General features: G+C 41.4%; 1 protein-coding gene across 3 annotated transcripts in view; it reads right to left on the reverse strand.

The window, feature by feature from the left end:
* Positions 1–23145, reverse strand: part of TAOK1 (TAO kinase 1) — a 171517-nt gene that overhangs the window by 25264 nt on the left and 123108 nt on the right. For all 3 annotated transcript variants that reach the window (XM_074388433.1, XM_039476870.2, XM_074388432.1), the window contains exons 12-17: positions 22290–22493; positions 18844–18978; positions 13185–13421; positions 10072–10200; positions 5343–5546; positions 327–566 (exon numbers count right to left, since the gene is read on the reverse strand). In XM_074388433.1, coding sequence (XP_074244534.1) covers positions 327–566; positions 5343–5546; positions 10072–10200; positions 13185–13421; positions 18844–18978; positions 22290–22493 — 1149 coding nt within the window. The remainder of the gene's footprint in view (positions 1–326; positions 567–5342; positions 5547–10071; positions 10201–13184; positions 13422–18843; positions 18979–22289; positions 22494–23145) is intronic.

A 23145-nucleotide genomic window follows, 5' to 3' on the forward strand; every position in this document is an offset into this window, starting at 1 on the left:
TTGGCCTCCCAAAGTGCTGAGATTACAGGTATGAGCCACTGTGCCGTCCCCTGCCCTTTGGTAAATTTAAAACAAGAATCTTGATTCTTATTTACTAGCATTTCCCATGGTTAAAAATTAGGCCACTTTTTTTGTATTCTGATGTGAAATATAGAAGCAAAAGACTGTAGCAACCTGCACTCAACATTAAAATCAACTGAAGATGCTAAAAATTAAAAGAAGCTTACTCAATTTCTTCATGACTAGACATTTGTCTTAAGAATTTTCCTGCTTACATGGATACCTTATTCTCTTCCCTGTTGTCACAAAGCTTAAGCTAATCATACCTTCAAACTCTTAGGCTGTTGTCGAACTTCCATGACATGCTTTCGTCTTAGTTCTCGTTCTCTTCTCTTATTATACTCCAGCTGGTTAGTGAGCTCAGTTTGATGCTGCAATCTGATCAACTCACAGCGCATCTTCTGAATTGTGTTGAGGTGGCGGAACTCCAGTTCTTGCATGGATTCATGCTGTCGAAGTAGCATGGCATGCTCTAAGTCCTTCTGAGTCTGTCTTTTGTTTAACTCCTAATCCATAACACAAAAAACAAAGGTATAATTTACAGCTGCATAATGCCAGAATAAAATCTTAAGAATCAGAATAACCAGTAAACAGATGTAATTAACCCTGTGATTCAATTATAGTTGCATAATAAATATTAGAGTTGTTACTTCTATAAATGGGCAATTAGTAGCACAAATTTCCTTATCATATTCATTTACTATTTATTCATATTATTTTGCCATTAGCTTAAGATATTATTAAATCTATATCAAGAGGTTTAATATTCTTTTTTGTTTTTTAAATTTTTTATTTTCTTCTATAGTAAGCATTTGAACATTCTTTTACTTCCTAATTTTATATTTGAAGAGGGCTCCTAAGTTATCCTTTCAATTTCTTCAGAGTATTCTATTCAATTCTTTTTTTGTTGTTGTTGTTGAGACAGTCTTGTTCCATCACTAGGCGCCAGGCTGGAGGGTAGTGGCGCAATCTTGGCTCACTGCAACCTCCGCCTCCCAGGTTCAAGCAATTCTCCTGCCTCAGCCTCCCGAGTAGCTGGGACTACAGGCGCGCGCCACCATGCCCAGCTAATTTTTTTTTGTATTTTTAGTAGAGACGGGGTTTTACCATGTTGGCCAGGACAGTCTCGATCTCTTGACGTCGTGATCTGCCCACCTCAGCCTCCCCAAGTGCTGGGATTACAGGTATGAGTCACCGCGCCCAGTCTATTCTATTCAATTCTTTTAAATGCAGTCTACTTTGGTTAGTGTAGTGATTGAGAACAGGGACACTAGAGAGCTATACTACCTGTTTTCAAAATTCTGGCTCTGCTACTTGTGAGCAATGAGTCTCTCAGTTAAACTAATTGTGCTTCAGTTTCATCAATTTTCAAGTGCATATACGATAGCTATTGTACAGATTTAATGTGAAGATGAAATGAGTCAAAAATCAGAAAGTTCTCAGAATAATACATAGCACATGGTACACAATAAATGTTATTCCTTTATTTTAGACCTCACAGGGGTCTAAAAATTTTTTAAGTAGATTCTTAAAAAATTTTTGTTTCATATTGGAAACAAGTAAACACTTAACATCTACAATATAAAAATCTTGCTCCTTTTGCTTTTGCAAACTCTCTCCCCAGAGGCCAACAGTTTGGTGCATGTGTTTCTCAGCCTTCCCTAAGTTTATTCTGATTAGTTTACCATACAAAAACACAGTTTTTTTTTTGTTTGTTTGTTTTTTTTTGAGATGGAGTTTCCCTCTTGTTGCCCAGGCTGGAATGCAATGGCGTGATCTCGGCTCACCGCAACCTCCGCCTCCTGGGTTCAGGCAATTCTCCTGCCTCAGCCTCCTGAGTAGCTGGGATTACAGGCACGCGCCACCATGCCCAGCTACCTTTTTGTATTTTTAGTAGAGACGGGGTTTCACCATGTTGACCAGGAAGGTCTCGATCTCTTGACCTTGTGATTCACCTGCCTCGGCCTCCCAAAGTGCTGGGATTACAGGCTTGAGCCACTGCACCTGGCCCAAAACCATAGTTTAAAAAACTGAACAATAATATATGTTTTAGGCACTGGCTTTATTTTAATTAATTAATTAATTAATATAACACACGTGTATCCAGAATCAAATCAGTACATAAAAGATGTTTTTTTGAGACCAAGTGTCACTCTGTTGTCCAGGTTGGAGTGCAATGGTGCTATCTTGACTCACTGCAACCTCCGCCTTCTGGGTTCAAGTGATTCTTCTGCTTTAGCCTCCGAAGCAGCTGGGATTACAGGTAAGCACTACCATGCCTGGCTAATTTTTGTATTTCTAGTAAAGATGAGGTTTCACCATGTTGGCCAGGCTGGTCTCAAACTTGTGACCTCAAGTGTTCCACTTGTCTCGGCCTCCTAAAGTTCTGGGATTATAGGCATGAGCCACTGTACGCGGCCAGATTTTTAATTTTCATTTTTAGAGACAGGGACTCACTCTGTCACAAAGATTGGAGTACTGTGGCACAATCATACTTCACTGTAGCCAAGAGCTCCTGGGCTCAAGCAATCCTTCTGCCTCAGCCTCCTGAGTAATAGGGACAACAGGTAAGTGCCTCCATGTCCAGACAATTTTTTTTCTTTTTTCTTTTTTCTTTTTGAGATGGAGTTTCCCTCTTGTTGCCCAGGCTGGAGTGCAATGGCGCGATCTCGGCTCACCGCAACCTCCGCCTCCTGGGTTCAGGCAATTCTCCTGCCTCAGCCTCCTGAGTAGCTGGGATTATAGGCACGTGCCACCATGCCCAGCTAATTTTTTGTATTTTTAGTAGAGACGGGGTTTCACCATGTTGACCAGGTTGGTCTCGATCTCTCGACCTTGTGATCCACCCGCCTCGGCCTCCCAAAGTGCTGGGATTACAGGCTTGAGCCACCGCGCCCGGCCCTCTTTTTTTTTTTTTTATTAAAAAAATAGAGATGGGGTCTCGCTATGTTGCCCAGGCTGGAGTGCAGTGGCTATTCACAGGCACGATCCCACTACTGATCAGCACAGGAGTTTTGACCTGCTCTGCTTCCGACCTGGGCCGGTTCACCCCTCCTTAGGCAACCTGGTCATCCACCACTCCCGGGAGGTCACCATATTGATGCAGAACTTAGTGTGGACACCTGATCTGCATAGTGCACTATAGCCCAGAACTCCTGGGCTCAAGAGATCCTCCAGCATCAGCCTCCCGAATAGCTGGGACTACAGGCACGTGCCACCATGCTTGGCTCCAGCTAATTTTTAAAAAAATTTTTGGGCTGGATGTGGTGGCTCATGCCTGTAATTCCAGCACTTTGGGAGGCCAAGGCAGGCAAATCACTTGAGGTCAGGAGTTCAAGACCAGCCTGGTCAACATGGTGAAACCCCATCTCTACTAAAAATACAAAAATTAGGCCCAGCAAAGTGGATCAAGCCTTTTAATCCCAGCACTTTAGGAGGCTGAGGTGGGTGTATCACCTGAGGTCGGGAGTTCGAGACCAGCCTGAGCAACATGGGAGAAACCCCATCTCTAATAAAAATACAAAATTAGCCGGGTGCGGTGGCTCAAGCCTGTAATCCCAGCACTTTGGGAGGCCGAGGCGGGTGGATCACGAGGTCAAGAGATCAAGACCATCCTGGTCAACATGGTGAAACCCCGTCTCTACTAAAAATACAAAACATTAGCTGGGCATGGTGGCGCATGCCTGTAATCCCAGCTACTCAGTAGGCTGAGGCAGGAGAATTGCCTGAACCCAGGAGGCGGAGGTTGCGGTGAGCCGAGATCGCGCCATTGCACTCCAGCCTGGGTAACAAGAGCGAAACTCCGTCTCAAAAAAAAAAAAAAAAAAAAAAAAATACAAAATTAGCCAGGTGTAGTGGTGCATGCCTATAATCCCCATTACTCAGGAGGCTGAGACAGGAGAACTGCTTGAACTGAACCTGGGAGGTGGATGTTGCGGTGAGCCGAGATGACATCATTGCACTCTAGCCTGGGCAACAAGAGCAAACCTCCAACTCAAAAAGAGAAAAAAAAAAAAAGGAAAAAAAATTAGCTGGGCATGGTGGCACATGTCTGCAGCCCCAGCTACTTGGGAGTCTGAGGCAGGAGAATGGCTTGAACCTAAGAGGCGGAGATTGCAGTGAGCCAAGATCATGCCACTGCACTCAAGCCTGGGCAAAAGAGCAAACTCTCTCTCAAAAAAAAAAAAAGATAAAAATAAAATCAATATTTTTCATTTTTCGGTTGTGGATTAATTAATAAATATTTATTGAATGCCTACTATGAAACAAACTGGGAGATTTAAAAAAACTGCATCAATTCTGTGATTTCATACAAGTTCCTTCTAGTGAGGGAGTCAGGAACAACTTCCCTACCCTGAAGATACACATGCTTTTGTGACACACACATGTTCATGTGAGAAGGAGACGTGCAAAGAACAATATATGTATTTAGTTAGTTGGCTGTCTGTTTGAGACAGGGTCTTGCTCTGTAGCCCAGGCTGGAGTACAGTGGCGTGATCATGGCTCACTGTGGCCTCAACCTCCTGGGCTCAGGCAATATTCATGCTCAGTCTCCCAGGTAGTTGGGACTACAGGTGCACACCACTGTACCCAGCTAATTTTTTTGTACACATGTATTTTTTGTAGAGATAGGGATTCATTATGTTGCCCTGGCTGGTCTCAAGCTCCTAGGATCAAGTGATCTGCCTTTCTTGGCCTCCCAAAGTGTTGGGATTACTTACCACACCCAGCTGCAAAGAATAATATTTCAAGAAGAATGTATTAGTTAGTTGGTTAAGGCTGGGCATGGCAGCTCACATCTGTAATCTTAGCACTTCAGGAGGCTGAGGCGGACAGACCGCAAGAGGCCAGGAGTTCAAGACCAGGCTGGCCAACATGGCAAAAGCCCATCTCCACTAAAAATACAAAAATTAGCTGAGTGTGGTGGTACACACCTGTAATCCTAGCTACTTGGGAGGCTGAGGCACAAGAATCGCTTAAACCCAGGAGGCAGAGGTTGCAGGGAGCCAAGATGGTGCCACTGCACTCCAGCCTTGGCAACATAGCAAGACTCTGTCTCCAAAAAAAAAAAAAAAGTTGGTGGTTAAGAAAGATTCTGAGGAAATGACATCTGAGTAAAGGTATACAGGCAGCAAACAATCCATGTGAATATCTGGGGAAGAATGATTCGGACAGAGACAAGTCCGAAAGCGCAAAGTCCCCAAAACTAGAATGGGATTGGAATATTTTCAGGAAAGATTGTTTAGATAAAGGATTTAAAATTTCTCATCATTCAAACTTACCTCCCTGACAAGGTCCTGCTCTAAGTTATGACGCCCAAGCAACATTCTTCTCTTGAAGCGACGACATTCCAGCTCTAGGTATTGTCTCTGACGTCGAAGAAGGTTAGCTTCTTCCTCTGCTTGGAAATGCTGTATATTCTCCTTCTGCTTTGAAAGCCACTCTTGTTTTTCTTTTTTGGGGGTACTCTGGTTTTCATTTAGCTCCTGGCAATGTAAAAAACAACTCAGTGAAAAATACACAAAAATAGGGCTGAGCACGGTGGCTCATACCCGTAATCTCAGCCCTTTGGGAGGCCGAGGCAGACAGATCACCTGAGGTCAGGAGTTTGAGACGAGCCTGGCAAACAAGGCAGAACCCCATCTCTACTAAAATACAAAATTAGCTGGGTGTAGTGGTGTGCACCTATAGTCCCAACTACTCAGGATGCTGAGGCAGGAGAATTGCTTGAGTTCAGGAGGCAGAGGTTGCAGTGAGCCGAGATTGCACTACTGCACTCCAGTGACACTATGTCGCAAAAAAACACAGGGGACAGGTGCGGTGGCTCACGCCGGTAATCCCAGCACTTTGGGAGGCTGAGGTGGGTGGATTACCTGAGGTCACGAGTTCCAGACCAGCATGGCCAACATGGTGAAACCCTGTTTCTATTAAAATACAAAAAAAAATTAGCTATGCGTGGTGGCAGGCGCCTGTAGTAGCAGCTACTTGGGAGGCTGAGGCAGGAGAATCGCTTGAACCCAGGAGGCAGAGGTTGCAGTGAGCCGAGATCACGCCATTGCACTCCAGCATGGGCGACAGAGTGAAACTCCATCTCAAAAGAAAAAAAAGAAAGAGAGAAAGAAAAACCGTAAAAATGACCTATGTGGATGTTATAATTTTGTATTGGTAAATTTTTTAAAAAAGTTCTTAAGTGTATTTCTTCTCTAATGCTCAGGTGGGGCAACGACCTCTAGAAGGCAGGTGGTATTTACATCTTTCTTAAGTTACCCACTAAATCGGAAAAGAGAGATATGTACACCAGGAAATGTGTAACTTTTATCTCTGCACAGCTACATTTCTGATGGTGCCTAACTTCGACACAATGACTGGTTAATAAAGTAAAACACATCCTCCTTAAAAACCTTCCCAAAAAGAGACAAGATAGTGCTTTCAGGTGAAAATCATGCATGAACTAGGGCAAAAATGAAGTTAAACATCTCACTTCTTGGTTTTTGACGTCCTTGATTTTTGGTAAAATTATGGAAGGACTCAAACTGGAAATTCCATGGAAAATAAAACCACAGGAGAATAGAGACCTACTTTATGGATGGTATTTAATTTTCAGGATTAATAATGACTGAACAAAACTCATGATTTTCTACATTGTTTAAATACCAACTCACAAACTATCTCAATAAAAATGCATTTATATTAAGCAATGTGAAAAAACCGGTGATATACTCAACAAAGCAAACTCTAGAATTTTTAAGTCATAATTTTGCTCCGTGACCCAAGCTGGAATGCATTGGCATGAATTCAGCTCACTGTAGCATGGACCTCCCAGGTTTGAGTGATCTTCCCACCTCAGGCTACCAAGTAGCTCAGACCATAGGTGTGTGCCACCATGCCTGGCAAATTTTTTGTTTTTTGTAGAGATAGCGTCTCACCATGTTGCCCAGGCTGGTCTTGAACTCCCAGGCTCAAGCAATCCTCCTACCTCAGCCTCCCAAAGTGCTGGGATTAAAAGCATGAGCCACCCACCACTCTGGCCTTGATACTTTTTAGATAAAAAATATACTAGTATTAGCATTCTATGGCCAGGCATGGTGGCTCACAACTGTCTGTAATCCTAGCAGTCTGGGAGGCCGAGGCTGGAGGACTGCTTGAGCCAGTTTGAGACCAGTTTGGGGAATATGGCAACACTGTTTCTACAAAAAAATAAATTACAAAATTAGCTGGGCATGGTAATGTGCGTCTATGGTTCCAACTACTTGGAAGGCTGAGGTGGGACGACTGCTTCAGCCTGGGAGGTCAAGGCTGCAGTGAATAGTGTTTGTGCCACTGTACTCCAACCTAGATGACAGAGCAAAACCCTGTTTCAAAACAAAACAAAAAACCATCGACATTGCTCAGAACATAAATAGTGCATCTTTCTTAGGTATAGGATCATTTTTCAGAGACTACTAGATGACCTCATGGTCTTTCCCTTTAGTTAATAAAATATTCAAACACATACAAATAGAAAGCACGTAAATTTGTACTTAAAGAGTTTATGTGTATGCACACTATGGAAAGAGAAAGGAATAACATGGGCACATGTATAGACTATTATACCTGGTTATCTTTTTCTTTTTGAGATGGAGTCTTGAACTCAGGCTGCAGTGCAGTGGCACAATCTCAGTTCACTGCAACCTCCACCTCCCAGTTTACAGCAATTATCCTGCCTCACCTTTTCCTGTAGCTGGAATTACAGGTTTGTGTCACCATGCCTGGCCAATTTTTTTATTTTTTAGTAGAGATGGGGTTTTTGCCATGTTGGGCAGGCTGGTTTTGAACTCCTGACCTCAAGTGATCCACCCTTCTTGGCCTCCCAAAGTGCTGGGGTTATAGGTGTGAGCCACTGCACCTGGCCATACCTGGGTATCTTTTTCAAAATCTTCTGTCAGAGAACTTTCCCCACCAAGACTCTGATTATGTCCCTTCCTTTCTACTGAGAATCATTGGTTTTGGAATTATAGTCATGGGAATATATTGCAAGTTATACCCTTTAGTGCTGGAAAAATCTTGTCAATGAAGCTCACTTGGCAGAGTGAGTTTTGTATAGAGCAAGTCTTCGTGCCACCAATATGTACACAAGATGTACATATCTGGCCGGGCGTGGTGGCTCAAGCCTATAATCCCAGCACTTTGGGAGGCCAAGGTGGGTGGATCACGAGGTCAAGAGATCGAGACCATCCTGGTCAACATGGTGAAACTCCGTCTCTACTAAAAAGGCAAAAAAAAAAATTAGCTGGGCATGGTGGCGTGTGCCTGTAATCCCAGCTACTCAGGAGGCTGAGGCAGGAGAATTGCCTGAACCCAGGACGCGGAGGTTGCGGTGAGCCGAGATCGCACCATTGCACTCCAGCCTGGGTAACGAGAAAGAAACTCCGTCTCAAAAAAACAAAACAAAACAAAACAAAAGATGTACATATCTGATTATAAGGTAAATTCCTATACACACAAAAAGCATTAGTATCTAGTAGATTATACTTATTTTATCAAAATCAATCGATGTATCACAATTTGCTAATTAATTATATGGGGGGACTAAAAATTTCAATCAGCCTGTAAGATGCAGGGATAGATTAAAAGATGTATAATTTTTTTGTCCCGATGACTATCTTGAATAATGATACTCTAAGATGCTGTTGGCTGGGCACAGTGGTTTACACCTGTAATCCCAGCACTATGGGAGGCCAAGGTGGGTGGATCATGAGGTCAATATGGTGAAGCCAAGGTGGGTGGATCATGAGGTCAATATGGTGAAACCCTACCTCTATTAAAAATACAAAAATTAGCCAGTCGCAGTGGCAGATGCCTGTAATCCCAGCTACTCAGGAGGCTGAGGAAGGAGAACTGCTTGAACCTGGACGGCAGAGGTGGCAGTGAGCCGAGATTGCACCACTGCACCCTAGCCTGAGTGACAGAGTGAGAATCCGTCTCAAAAAAAAAGAAAAAAGAAAGCAGGGGGCGGCGGGGAGGAGGGCAGCACAAGAGCCAGTCGTGGTGGCTCATGCCTGTAATCCCAGCACTTTTGGAGACTGAGGTGGGTGGATTGCCTGAGGTCAGGAGTTTGAGACCAGCCTGGCTAACATGTTGAAACTCCATCTCTACTAAAATGTATATATATATAAATTAGCCAGGCATGGTGGCACACACCTGTATCAATGTGGGGGATGGGTTGCAGTGAGCCAAGATTGGCCAAGATCACGCCACTGCACTCTAGTCTGTTCGACAGAGTGAGACTCTTGTCTCTACAACAAAAAAAGGCAGCACAAGAAAGGGCCAATAAAAAGTTGACCCTGTAGTCACAAAGAAAGAATCAGTATATTCTACTTTAAAAAAAACTGATAAGCAAATATCCCACTTACTCTTATTCCACATATAAACTGACATAAGAACAATTATAATCTTCTGATCCAAAAGCAAGATATTATTGTTTACTTTTAAAGTAATAAATGTGATTAGGTGCGGTGGCTTATGCCTATAATCCCAGCACTTTAGGAAGCTAAGGTGGGCACATTGCTTGAGCCAGGAGTTTGAGACCAGCCTGGGCAACATGGCAAGACCCTGTCTCTACAAAAAATAAATTTAATAATTAGCCAGGAGTGGTGGTGTGTGTCTGTGGCCCAGCTACTTGGGAGGCTAAGGCAGGACTGCTTGAGCATGGGAGGTCGAAGCTGCAGTGAGCTATGATTGTGACACTGTAGTCCAGCCGTGGAACAGAACAAGACTGTCTCAAAAAATACATATAAAAAATAAAAACATAAAAAAAGTATATTTGCAGGAAATGATTCATTTTAGATCTTACTCAACTAAATAACTTAGTTAAGGGTAAGATTATAATCAATGTCATCATTTAAACTAATACCCATTTAGTGGCCACAAACAACAAAAGATAATTTTATCCTAATGGTTCTATGAATTAATCACCATTGAATGTAATTAAGAAGCACATAATTTGCTTGAAAACTTTAATGACATAAGTACCTCTTTAAGCTGCTCTTTTCGAAGTTTATACTCTCTTTTCTGGGACTCTAGAAAACTATTCAGTTCTTTCTTCTGTTGGGCCTGAATATGTTGCTGAAATTTTTTCTCTTCATTGGACATCACTTTAGCCTATATGAAATTTAAAAAATGAATCAAATTAAGTAGATAGATTTAAAGCAGCAGTTTAATATACATCACTAAGAATACCTTTTTTCCATAAAAATGAAAAATCACTAGAAACATCAAAATAAAAGACTGAACCAAATTATAAACATGTGCTACTTGGCATCCTTATTTGAACTTCATAGAATCAGTAAGATGAAATTCATCTTTGAAATTTTGATCTCTTACAGGGTCAAAAATGTTTTCAACTTTTTATTTCATTTAACAGAAGTATATCCTCCCAACCCTAGATTCCTTAATGAAACAAAACAAATGCTATATTTTATTTCTGATTCTATATGTAATACATGTTCACTGTAGAACATTTACAAAATACAGAAAAACAAGAAAAATCTTACATAATTTTAGTATCCAGAGATAACCAGTGTAAACATTTTGGTGTGTATCTTTTCTAATGTTTTCTTTATTTTTGAGACATTCGAGTCTTGCTCTGTAACCCAGACTGTAGTGCAATGGTGTGATCTTGGCTCACTGCAACCTCTGTCTCCCAGGTTCAAGTGATTCTCCTGCCTTAGCCTCCCAAGTGGCTGAGACTACAGGGGTGTGTCATTACACCCCGCTAATTTTTTGTATTTTCAGTAGAGACAAGGTTTCACCATGTTGGCCAGGCTGGTCTCAAACTCCTGACCTCAGGTGATCCACTACACCCAGCCTCTAATTTTTTCTATAAATGTACATGTCTCAAATATATGTGTGTGTGTGTGTGTGTGTGTGTGTTTGTATGTATATGTATATATGCATGTATATAATTAAGTAGGCATGGTTGGCTCTTGCCTGTAATCCCAACACTTTGGGAGGCTGAGGCAGGAGGATCACCTGAATCCAGGAGTTCAAGACCAGCTGGGTAACATGGCGAGTCCCTGTCTCAAAAAATATGTACAGGGTTTCACTGTCACCCAGGCTGGAGTGCAGTTGTACAATCATGGCTCACTGCAGCCGCCTCCTGGAGTCAAGTGGTCCTCCTACCTCAGCCTCCGGAGTAGCTGGAACTACAGGCATATGTCACTATGCTCAGCTAATTTTTTAAATTTTTTTGCGGAAACAGTCTTCCTATGTTGCCCAGGCTGGTCTTGAACTCCTGGGCTCAAATAATTTTCTCACCTTGGCCTCCCAAAGTAGCGGGATTACAGGTGTGAGCCACTGTGCCCATCTTGGTTATATATTTTTAAAACAAATTTGTAATCACATTGCACATCTGCTTCAGAAATTGTTTTCCTAAATATGTTAGTATTGCCTCTTCCTAAGCTATTAAAAATATTATCAGCCAGGTGTGGTGGCTCATGCCTTTAATCCCAGCACTTTGGGAGGCCAAAGCAGGCGGGTCCCCTGATGTCAGGGATTTGAGACCAGCCTGATCAACATGGTAAAACCCCATCTCTATTAAAATAAAAATAATACAAAAATCAGACAGGCATGGTGGCACACACCCATAGTCCCAGCTACTTGGGAGACTGAGGAAGGAGAATCATTTGAACTTGGAAGGCGGAGGATGCAGTGAGCCGAGATTGCGCCACTGCACTTCAGCCTGGGCAACAGAGGGAGACTCCATCTCAAAAAAAAAAAAAAAAAAAAAAATCCAATATCCAGAGGATTTTAAATATCTATACACTGTTTTATCAAATTATTTCAAAATTAAATATTTATTTCTACCATAAATTATTTTGCCAAAGTCCCTACTACTATGAGAATGATTCCTTTTTTGTGAAAAGGGAGAACAGGGTGTAGCTATGATAAATAATGCCTCAATGCAGACTACCTGGACATTTTTAATGACATGTTATGAATTTACTGAGAAGTCTACATTTTACTTGACAAACACAGCTATCAAAAAAAGTGAAAACAATGGAACACCAAAAACATTAGAAAAGGTTTCACGTAACAAAAATCATAAAAAAATAAACTTTTATCATGTAAAATAATAACTATTTGTCAATAATCAAATGAAACTCAATCTTAATCTGAATCCTTCATAATTTATGATCTCCAACATTGTCTCTATATATTACAGTAATCTTCAATCATTCTGTTATTAAAATGCTGACAGAAATTCAAGGGTGGTTTCCAAAAAATACAAAAAACAGAGTAATGACTTTTTGAGACCTAAATCACCTAATGATAAATTTAGCAAACTCCTCAGATAACCAGGAAATGAAAAGCTTAAAATAACTGAGTAACACCGGGCACAGTGGCTCATGCCCGTAATCCCAGCACTTTGGGAGGCCGAGGCGGGTGGATCACGAGGTCAAGAGATTGAGACCATCCTGCTCAACATGGTGAAACCCCGTCTCTACTAAAAGTACAAAAAATTAGCTGGGCATGGTGGCGCGTGCCTGTAATCCCAGCTACTCAGGAGGCTGAGGCAGGAGAATTGCCTGAACCCAGGAGGCAGAGGTTGCGGTGAGCCAAGATCATGCCATTGCACTCCAGCCTGGGTAACAAGAGCGAAACTCCGTCTCAAAAAACAAACAAACAAACAAACAAACCAAAAAACCCAGTAATTTACCTACTCTGACACTATAAAACTCTCAGGAATCAGGAAATGATTGCATATCTTATTAGTTCCCTGACCTAGTACTTGATAGTAAAACACATCAATTTTTCATACTCAAAATTTTGTTGACTATTACAAAAACTATAAAATGAACTATTACAATGAATAATTAGTTTTAGGACTGATTTGTTTTAAATGATGCACACACAAAATTGGTGAGAGAAAAAACACACAGGTGTCACCTTTTTTTGTGATATCAATTTACAGAAAGCTTTTTTTTTTTTACAGAAAGCTTTATATAGGTCACATAAATGCTTCTCCTTTTCCCCAACTTGCTTGGTTCCTGGGAACAGATACTCTAACATCAAACTGCCATGTTGGTTAATTCTGAGACATTCAAAACCTAAAATAAGCAAATTAATAATACTGAATAAGCCACCTCTTTCTCCATAGCAGCCTGGTGTTTCTTGATAAGTTTCTCCATTTCTGCAGCAAAATTGTTACGCTGAGTTTCAAGATCTTTGTCTAATCTGAGGCGATGTTCATCCATCTCAGCCTTTAGCTTATTTTCCAGAGTCATCAGTTGCTTTTGATGTTGTCGCCTCATTCGCTTATAGCCAGACATTTGTTCTCTAAGCTCAGAGTCCTGCTCATGTTCTTGCATTTGCCTTGTTACCTAGACATACAAATAATGGAAGGAAAAGAAGAAAATAAAACATTCTTCAAAAAACATTTTAGACCATTCTATATTAACTACATTAGTGTAAAATATCCCAATCTTAGTAGATTCCAAGGAAATTTCCAACAAGCCTTTTTTTTTTCTTTTTTTTGAGACGGAGTTTCGCTCTTGTTACCCAGGCTGGAGTGCAATGGCGTGATCTCGGCTCACCGCAACCTCCGCCTCCTGGGTTCAGGCAATTCTCCTGCCTCAGCCTCCTGAGTAGCTGGGATTACAGGCACGTGCCACCATGCCCAGCTAATTTTTTGTATTTTTAGTAGAGACGGGGTTTCACCATGTTGACCAGGTTGGTCTTTTTTTTTTTTTTTTTTGAGACGGAGTTTCGCTCCTGTTACCCAGGCTGGAGTGCAATGGCGCGATCTCGGCTCACCGCAACCTCCGCCCCCTGGGTTCAGGCAATTCTCCTGCCTCAGCCTCCTGAGTAGCTGGGATTACAGGCACGTGCCACCATGCCCAGCTAATTTTTTGTATTTTTAGTAGAGACGGGGTTTCACTATGTTGACCAGGATGGTCTCGATCTCTTGACCTCGTGATCCACCCGCCTCGGCCTCCCAAAGTGCTGGGATTACAGGCTTGAGCCACCGCGCCCGGCCCGACCAGGTTGGTCTTGATCTCTCGACCTTGTGATCCACCCGCCTTGGCCTCCCAAAGTGCTGGGATTACAGGCTTGAGCCACCGCGCCCGGCCCCAACAACTCTTTTAAAGAAATAGACAGACTGGTTCTAACATTTATATGAAAATATAAAAGAACCTCGGCCGGGCGCGGTGGCTCAAGCCTGTAATCCCCGCACTTTGGGAGGCCGAGGCGGGTGGATCACGAGGTCGAGAGATCGAGACCATCCTGGTCAACATGGTGAAACCCCGTCTCTACTAAAAATACAAAACATTAGCTGGGCATGGTGGCGCGTGCCTGTAATCCCAGCTACTCAGGAGGCTGAGGCAGGAGAATTGCCTGAACCCAGGAGGCGGAGGTTGCGGTGAGCCGAGATCGAGTCATTGCACTCCAGCCTGGGTAACAAGAGCGAAACTCCGTCTCAAAAAAAAAAAAAAAAAAAGAACCTAGAAGAGCCAAAACAATCTCAAGAAAAAAAAAACAACAGTTGAAGGGCATGCACTATAGTAATCAAGACAATGTGGTACTGGCTTTAAGATAGGCTAAGTAGATCAATTACATAGAATAAAAACTAGACACAGATCCACTTATGTTCAATTGATTTTTCTACCAAGAAAGTCAAGTTAATTAAGAGGATAGTGTTCTTAACAAATCCTGCTCAAATAATTGGTTCTTTACATAGAAAAAAACGCAAATAAACCTTGACTCCTTACATCGCTCATGTCATAGACAAAAATTAATCTGAGAAGGATCATTTGACCTAAATATAAAACCCAGAATCAGAAAGGAGAAACACAAAATAGCTTTATAATCTTAAAGTAAGCAAATACTTCTTGGGCAGGACACAAAAAACACTGACCACAAAGAAAAAAGGAAGAAAAAAAAAACCCTCAATTTAAAAATCAGGATAAAATATGCATAACATAAAATTAATCACTTGAAAATGAACAATTCAGTATGTTTAGTATATTTACCATGCCATGCAATTATCGGCTTTGTCTAGTTATGAAGCATGTTTATCACCTCAGAAGAAAATCCCACACCTGTTAAGCAGTTGCCTGCCCTTCATTCTCCCCTCCTGGTAACCATCAGTTTGCTTTTTGTCTCTAGATTTACCCATTCTGCATATTTCACATAAGTAGTATCATACAATATATGAGTTTGTATGTCTGGTTCTTTCACTTCGCGTAGTTTTGAAGTTTATCCATGTTGTAGCATGTATCATTATTTCATTTCCTTTTATCGCTGAATAAAATTCCACTGTATGTATATAGCACTATTTGTTTATCCACTCATTCACCAATGGACATTTGTGTTGTTTCCATCTTTTGGCTACTGTGAAAACTGCTGCTGTGAATATGTGTGTACAAGCCCTTGTCTGAGTACCTGTTTTCAATTCCTTTAAAAAATGTTATTAATATGTTTTGATTGACAGATCATAATTGTATACATTTATGGAGTACATGTGATATACTGATATATGTATTCAATGTATTAAATCAATCTAATTAAATATCTATCACTTTCCTTCTGCATAATTTTTTATGATGAGACATTTGAGATTTAGTTATTTCAAAACAGTTAATATATTGTTGTTGACTATAGCTACCTGGCTGTGCAAAAGGTCTCAAAACCTATTCCTCTTATCTTTCTGAAACTTCGTACACTTTGATCAACAACTCCCCCATTTCTTTCCCTCCCTAGCCTCTGGTAACCATCATTCTACTCTCTACCTCTGTTCTATGAGTTCAATTTTATTTTTAAAAATTCCACATAAAATCGAGATCATGTAGTCATCTGTCTTTCTGCGCTTGCCTTATTTCACTTAGCATAATCCTTGGGATTCAACCATGTTCTTGCAAATGACAGCCCCTTTTAAGGGCTAAATGGTATTCCATTGTGTATATATGCTACATTTTCTTTATCCATTCTTCTACTGATAGACACTTAGGTTGATTCCATGATTAGCTACTGTGAATAATGCTGCAGTGAACATGGGAGTGCAGAAGTCTCCTCAACATACTAATTTCAGTTACTTTGAATATATACCCAGAAGTGGAATTATTGAATCATATGGTAGTTCTATCTTTAGTTTTAGGGTTTTTTTTTTTGAGATGGAGTTTCGCTCGTTACCCAGGCTGGAGTGCAATGGCGTGATCTCGGCTCACCACAACCTTCGCCTCCTGAGTTCAAGCAATTCTCCTACCTCAGCCTTCTGAGTAGCTGGGACTACAGGCACGTGCCACCATGCCCAGCTAATTTTTGTATTTCTAGTAGAGATGGGGTTTCACCATGTTGACCAGGATGGTCTCGATCTCTTGACCTCGTGATCCACCCGCCTCAGCCTCCCAAAGTGCTGGGATTATAGGCATGAGCCAACGCGTCCAGCCTGCTCTGAATATTTTAACTAAAATAAATGAAACTATTGGGATTTACAAACATAATTTTTGTTTTTAAAAGACAATCTTACTCTGTTGCCCAGGGTGGAGTGTAGTGGCACAATCTCCACTCACTGCAACCTCAGCCTCCTGGGTTCAAGCAATTCTCCTACCTCAGCCTCGAGAGTAGCTGCGATTACAGGCACCTGCCACCATGCCCAGCAATTTTTTTTGTACTTTTAGTAGAGACGGGGTTTCACCATATTGGCCAGGCTGATGTTGAACTCCTGACCTTGTGATCTGCCTGCCTCAGCCTCCCCAAAGTGACTTACCAAGAGGTTTTCCTTTGAGCTGGTCCTTCTCTACATACTTATCAAAACAGTCATGCAAAAATTAAGCAATCTTTACCACTTGCTCTGTTCAAAGTGTTATTTACTTGTTGGAGAAATGCTGCAGAAGAGTGGGAATAACCTGACTTATGGTAGGGTACTATGTTCCTGACTCCATATGTCACATAGATTGATGAACTACAGCACAGTATTTATAAACATCTGCTTATTACATAGTTAAGAAGTCAGATAGCTCTCATATCTTTTTTTTTTCCCCTTTATATTTCCTTTTTTTTTTTTTTTTTTTTTTGGATACAGAGTCTTACTCTGTCGCCCAGGCTAGAGTGCAATGGTGCTATCTCAGCTTACTGCAACTTCTACCTCCCAGGGATTACAGGTGCCTGCCACCATGCCCAGCTAATTTTTGTATTTTTAGTAAAGATGGGGTTTCACCAGGTTGGCCAGGTTGGTCTCGAAACCTGACCTCAGGTGATCCACCCACCTCAGCCTCCCAAAGTGCTGGGATTACAGGTGTGAGCCACCATGCCTGGCCTCTTTTCTTTTTTATGACAGGGTCTGGCTCTGTCACCCAGGCTGGAGTGCAGTGGTGTGATCTTGGCTCATGGCAAGCTCCATCTCTTGGGCTCAATCAATTCTGATTCAGTCTCCCAAGTATATGGGACTACAGACACATGCTACCACATGCAGCTGAATTTTTTTTTTTTTTGAAATGGGGTCTTCCTCTGTTGCCCAGGCTGGAGTGCAGTGGCACAATCTCAGCTCCCTGCAACCTCCACCAGGTTCAAGCAATTCTCCAGCCTCATTCTCCTGAATAACTGGGATTACAGGTGCACACTACCATGCCCAGCTCATTTTTCTATTTTTAGCAGAGATGTGGTTTTGCCATGTTGGTCAGGCTGGTCTTGAACTCCTGACCTCAGGTGATCCACCTACTTCTGCCTCCTGAAGTGCTGAGATTACAGATATAAGCTACCGCACCTGGCAGGAATTTTGTATTTTTTGTAGAGATGGGTTTTCATCATATTGTCCAGGCTGGTCTCAAACTCATGAGCTCAAGTGATACGACCACACCCAGCCTTTCAATTTAGTTGTATCCTTAATCATGCTTTGGTCTTACTTATCTGATTAGGATTTTAAGTACCCTATTATGGCATCCTGGTAATGAACAAATAATCCATATTTATTATCTGGAAAATCAGAATGACATTTAGAGTATACCAAATTGTATTGCTTGCCATTTCCAATATTCTCCTCTTTCTGGTTAGCCTCACACAATATATTTCCTTATTGTCCATTCTTCTTATATGGAAATATCATTCATTTCTCCTCTCCCTGCTATGCCTAAATCCTACTAATTTTAAATACTCATACTATTTATTTCATAAATACTTCATTTATGCTCCTAATCAAAAGTTACCTGAATTTGTTTAGTACCTTGTACCTTATAATTATCTTAAGTATTTAAGATACTCTAGGCTGGGCGCGGTGGCTCATGCCTGTAATCCCAGCACTTTGGGAGGCCGAGGCAGGTGGATCACGAGGTCAAGAGATTGAGACCATCCTGGTCAACACGGTGAAACCCCGTCTCTACTAAAAATACAAAAAAAAAAAAAAAAAATTAGCTGGGCATGGTGGCGCGTGCCTGTAATCCCAGCTACTCAGGAGGCTGAGGCAGGAGAATTGCCTGAACCCAGAAGGCGGAGGTTGCGGTGAGCCGAGATCGCATCATTGCACTCCAGCCTGGGTAAAAAGAGCAAAACTCTGTCTCAAAAAAAGAAAAAAAAAAAGATACTCTAACATACTAGTTGTTTGTACACATGTCATGAAGACATTATTAGTTTAACATTTCTCAGATTTCTTTATATGACATCTCTCTCATAATAGGCACTTAAATATTGAATGAATATTTCGCAAAATAAAACCCAAATGCAAAAAACAAGACACAGCTATACTTGAGTCTGTGTTGCCAAGGTCCCACATGAAAAATATATTTATCTCTAATTCGGGGAAGTACATACCAGTGATGCTGTCCGTATAGTAGCAAAGTGTTCTCGATTACGATAGTGCGATTTGTGACGAGATACTTGGGGTGGAGACTGTGGATCTGATGTTCTTGTTCTAGGATCTCCTTCTTCTCTGTAATTTTCTTCCTCCTAGGCAAAAAAAGAGACAATACTATGTAAGGTGAACAGTTTGTTTGAACCTTTATGGAAATTAAAGTTTAAAGATAACTTGATCAATAAAACTCAAAGACATAATTTTAAAAAGCAAAAAAAAGTAGAAACTCTGATTTTCTTTTCTTTTCAGAAACAGGATCTCACTGTGCCACCCAGATTGGAGTACGGTGGCGTGACCATAGCTCATTGTAGCTTCAATCACCCAGGCTCAAAAGATCTGCCCACCTCAGACTTCTGAGTAGATGGAATTATAGGCACGGGCGATCAGGCCAGGCTAATTTTATGTTTTTAGAGACAAGGTCTCCCTATGTTACCTAGGCTGGTCTAGTACTCCTGGGCTCAAGCGATCTTCCCTCCTTGGCCTTCCAAAGTGCTGGGATTAAAGTGCGAGTCAATGCACCGAGCTTTCTTTTCTTTTTTTTTTTTTTTTTTGAGACGGAGTTTCGCTCTTGTTACCCAGGCTGGAGTGCAATGGCGCGATCTCGGCTCACCGCAACCTCCGCCTCCTGGGTTCAGGCAATTCTCCTGCCTCAGCCTCCTGAGTAGCTGGGATTATAGGCACGCGCCACCATGCCCAGCTAATTTTTTTTGAATTTTTCGTAGAGACGGGGTTTCACCATGTTGACCAGGTTGGTCTCGATCTCTCGACCTCGTGATCCACCCGCCTCGGCCTCCCAAAGTGCTGGGATTACAGGCTTGAGCCACCGTGCCCGGCCCGAGCTTTATTTTCAATACAATTAGAAGAAATTTTTTGTACAGTGTATAAAATAGTACACAGACTCAAAAGAAGGAAATGCACATGACTGGATTGACTGATTAGCTCACCGCATCCTCAACTTTCTGGGTTCAAGTGATCCTTCTGCCTCAGCCTCCCAGGTAGCTGGGACCACAGGCATGCACTACTATGCCCAGCTAACTTTTTTATTTTTTGTAGAGATGGCATTTTGCTATGTTGCCCAGGATGATCTTAAACTACTGGGTTCCAGCAATCTGTCTGCCTTGGCCTCCCAAAGTGTTGGGATTACTGTGCCTGGCACATGACTAGATTATATGCAAAATTGAAAAGCTTTAATGTAAGTTGAAAACAAAGATGGTGAAACATGTAGCCAATATAGTCAATGTTTTAAATAGGAGTAGTAGAAAATAAATTGCTCAAAGCCTCTTTGGTTTTGGAAGCAATGGAGCTACCTTTATGATACTTCTGCCATCTGTCCAAAACAAGCAAAACAAAAAGAGTTGTAAAAAACTTAAGGGCTGATATCTTTCCTTGAACTCAATTCGTTAGCTGAAGAGAATGAACATTAATTAAGTAGCAACCAATTAATTATGGGAATCAACTTTTTTTTTTTTAGACAGGGCCTCATTTTGTTGCCCAGACTGCAGTGCAGTGGTAGGATCAAGGCTCACTGCAGTCTTGATCTCCAAGGCTCAACTGATCCTCCACTACTCCAGTACTGGGACTCCAGTACTCAGCCTCTTCAGTAGCTGGAACCATAGGCATATGCCAAATCTCGTAATCTTTTTTTTTTTCGAGGTGGAGTCTCGCTCTGTCACCAAGCTGAGCGTAGTGGTGGGATCTGGGCTCATTGCGACCTCCCCTTCCTGGCTCAAGTGATTTTTCTGCCTCAGCCTCCCAAGTAGCTGGGACAACAAGTGCACACCACCACGCCCGGCAAACTTTTGTATTTTTAGTAGAGACGGGGTTTCATCATGTTGGTCAGGATGGTCTCGATCTCTTGACCTTGTGATCCACCCACCTTAGCCTGCCAAAGTGATGGGATTACCTACTACTTTTAGATAACAATGCAAGCAGTGAAGTGAAAAAGGAAGCATTCCTATTTTTGTTTGTTTTTTGAGATACAGTCTGACTCTGTCACCTAGGCTGAGGTACAGTAGTGCATTCTTGGCTCACTGCAACATCTAACTCCTGGGTTCAAGTGATCCTCCCACCTTAGCCTCCTTAGTAGCTGGGATTAGAAGCATGCACCACCATGCTAAGCTAATTTTTAAATTTTTTGTAGAGACAGGGTTTCACCACATTGACCAAGCTGGCCTCCAACTCCAGTCTCAATCAATCTGCCCACCTCAGTTTCCCAAAGTGCTGGTATTACAGGGGTGGGTTTCCACTCCCAGCCTTAGCATTTCTATTAATTGTTAAAAGGAGTTACCTGACTTTCCAATATTTTTCAGGAAATGTAAAATTTTATACTCAAAAACGTAAAGAATAATGCAGTAAACAGCCACATTTCCTAAACCCAGAATCCACATTTTCTACCATTACATTCAGCTTTATTTTTAAGATATAAACATCTTGGCACGGTGGCTCACACTTGTAATCCCAGCACTTTGGGATGCTGAGGTGGGTGGATCACTTGAGGTCAGGAGTTCAAGACCAGCCTGGCCAACAGGGTGAAACCTTATCTCTACTAAGAATACAAAAATTAGCCAGGCAGGGTGGTACGTGCCTGTAATTCCAGCTACCTGTGAGGCTGAGCCAGGAGGATCACTTGAACCTGAGAGGTGGAGGTTGCAGTGAGCCAAGATTGCAGCCACTGCTCTCCAGCCTGGGCAACAGAGTGAGACTCCATCTCAAAAAAAATAAATAAATAAATAAAATAAACATATGGATAACATAAAAGTCACATTTGATCATCACTCATCCCAACCATTTCTCACTCCCTAAAGGCAACCATTATCATGAATTTCATGTGAATCCTTTCTATTTTTTAGTATTTTATTTTCGATGTAAATGACTTCAAATAACATATTTGAAATTTCTGTATCTTTTCTTCTAATATTTTGAAATAATTCCACATTCTTTTTTTATTCTGAAAACATTAATTTTGCAAATGGAGATAACAGGTTAGGAGTTACCAAGGTTATTTCCATTAAAAAAAAAAGTTCCAAACTTCTTTTTTTTTGAGACAGGGTCTCACTCTGTCACCCAGGCTGGACTGCAGTGGTGCCATCGTGGCTCACTGCAACCTCCACCTCCCAGCTCAACCTCCCAAGTGGCTGGAAGTACAGGCATGCACCACCAGGCCTAGCTAATTTTTGTATTTTTAGTAGAGAAAGGGTTTCACCATGTTGGCCAGGTGAGTCTCAAACTCCTGGCCTCAAATGATCCAACCTCCTCGGCCTCCCAAAGTGCTGGGATTACAGGTGTCTAGCTATGTTCCAAACTTGTGGAAACTTCCTTTTTTTCATTCTTCCTTCTCTTAAACTATACACATGAAGAAAACAGTTTACCAACAATGAATTTTTTTCACAGAAATCCAAATACTCACAGGTTTTAAGTGGATAACAGAACTGTTAGACATCACTGTGTGGTCTCCCTCCATCATGTCTAGCTCACTCTTGTCATCTGAGACATCTGGAAGACTGTTAACACTACTGCTTTGGCTGCTGGCACTGATGGACATACTGGGAATAGACTGATTACTTCCAACACTATTCACTGTTCCTGTCCGGCCAACACCATGATCTTGTTCCTAAGAGAAAAGAAGATTCAGATTCAGTTCAAATATTTTTATCTCTTCTGAATTCTTGATTATAAGCACCTAGCACACCATCTGGCACAGAGTCTCATTAGAAATTTGGTCTATCATGAGAAATTCCTTTGATTTTTCCAAGACCAGAAAGTTTATCAACTACTAGTTTATTGAAAAACAAAATTGACCAACAAGTAAATAACAAAAAACTCAACAAATTGTCTACAACAAAGTCAGTTGCCCAGTTTTGGGTGATTTTCAAAGTATAATATTTTCTCTCAATTGCCTGACTTTTTTTTTTATAACCATTTCTACAATATATCTCATGGGGTATATATAGAGATCCTGCTCATTTCTCAATAATTTTTGGTTAATACCAATCCTCCTTAAAAAAAAAAGTACTGGTTATTTTGGGCTCACTGCCTATGCAGTAGCCCTGCTCCATAAGGAGCATTTAAAAAAAAAAGTACTAAAAACCCCATTGTAGTTGTTATTCTTCCTTATTAAATCAGCCTTTTACAAGCAGATTCTTCTTTATTCCTGAAAACAGTCTCTAGATTACCTTTCTTGTCTTTCATTATTTTTTCTTGCATTTCAATTAGGTTTTGGGGGAACTTTAGATTATCTTTTTACCACCAAATAATTTAACGTT

This window comes from Saimiri boliviensis, chromosome 17 (assembly GCF_048565385.1).
Source record: "Saimiri boliviensis isolate mSaiBol1 chromosome 17, mSaiBol1.pri, whole genome shotgun sequence".
Lineage (NCBI taxonomy): Eukaryota > Metazoa > Chordata > Mammalia > Primates > Cebidae > Saimiri > Saimiri boliviensis.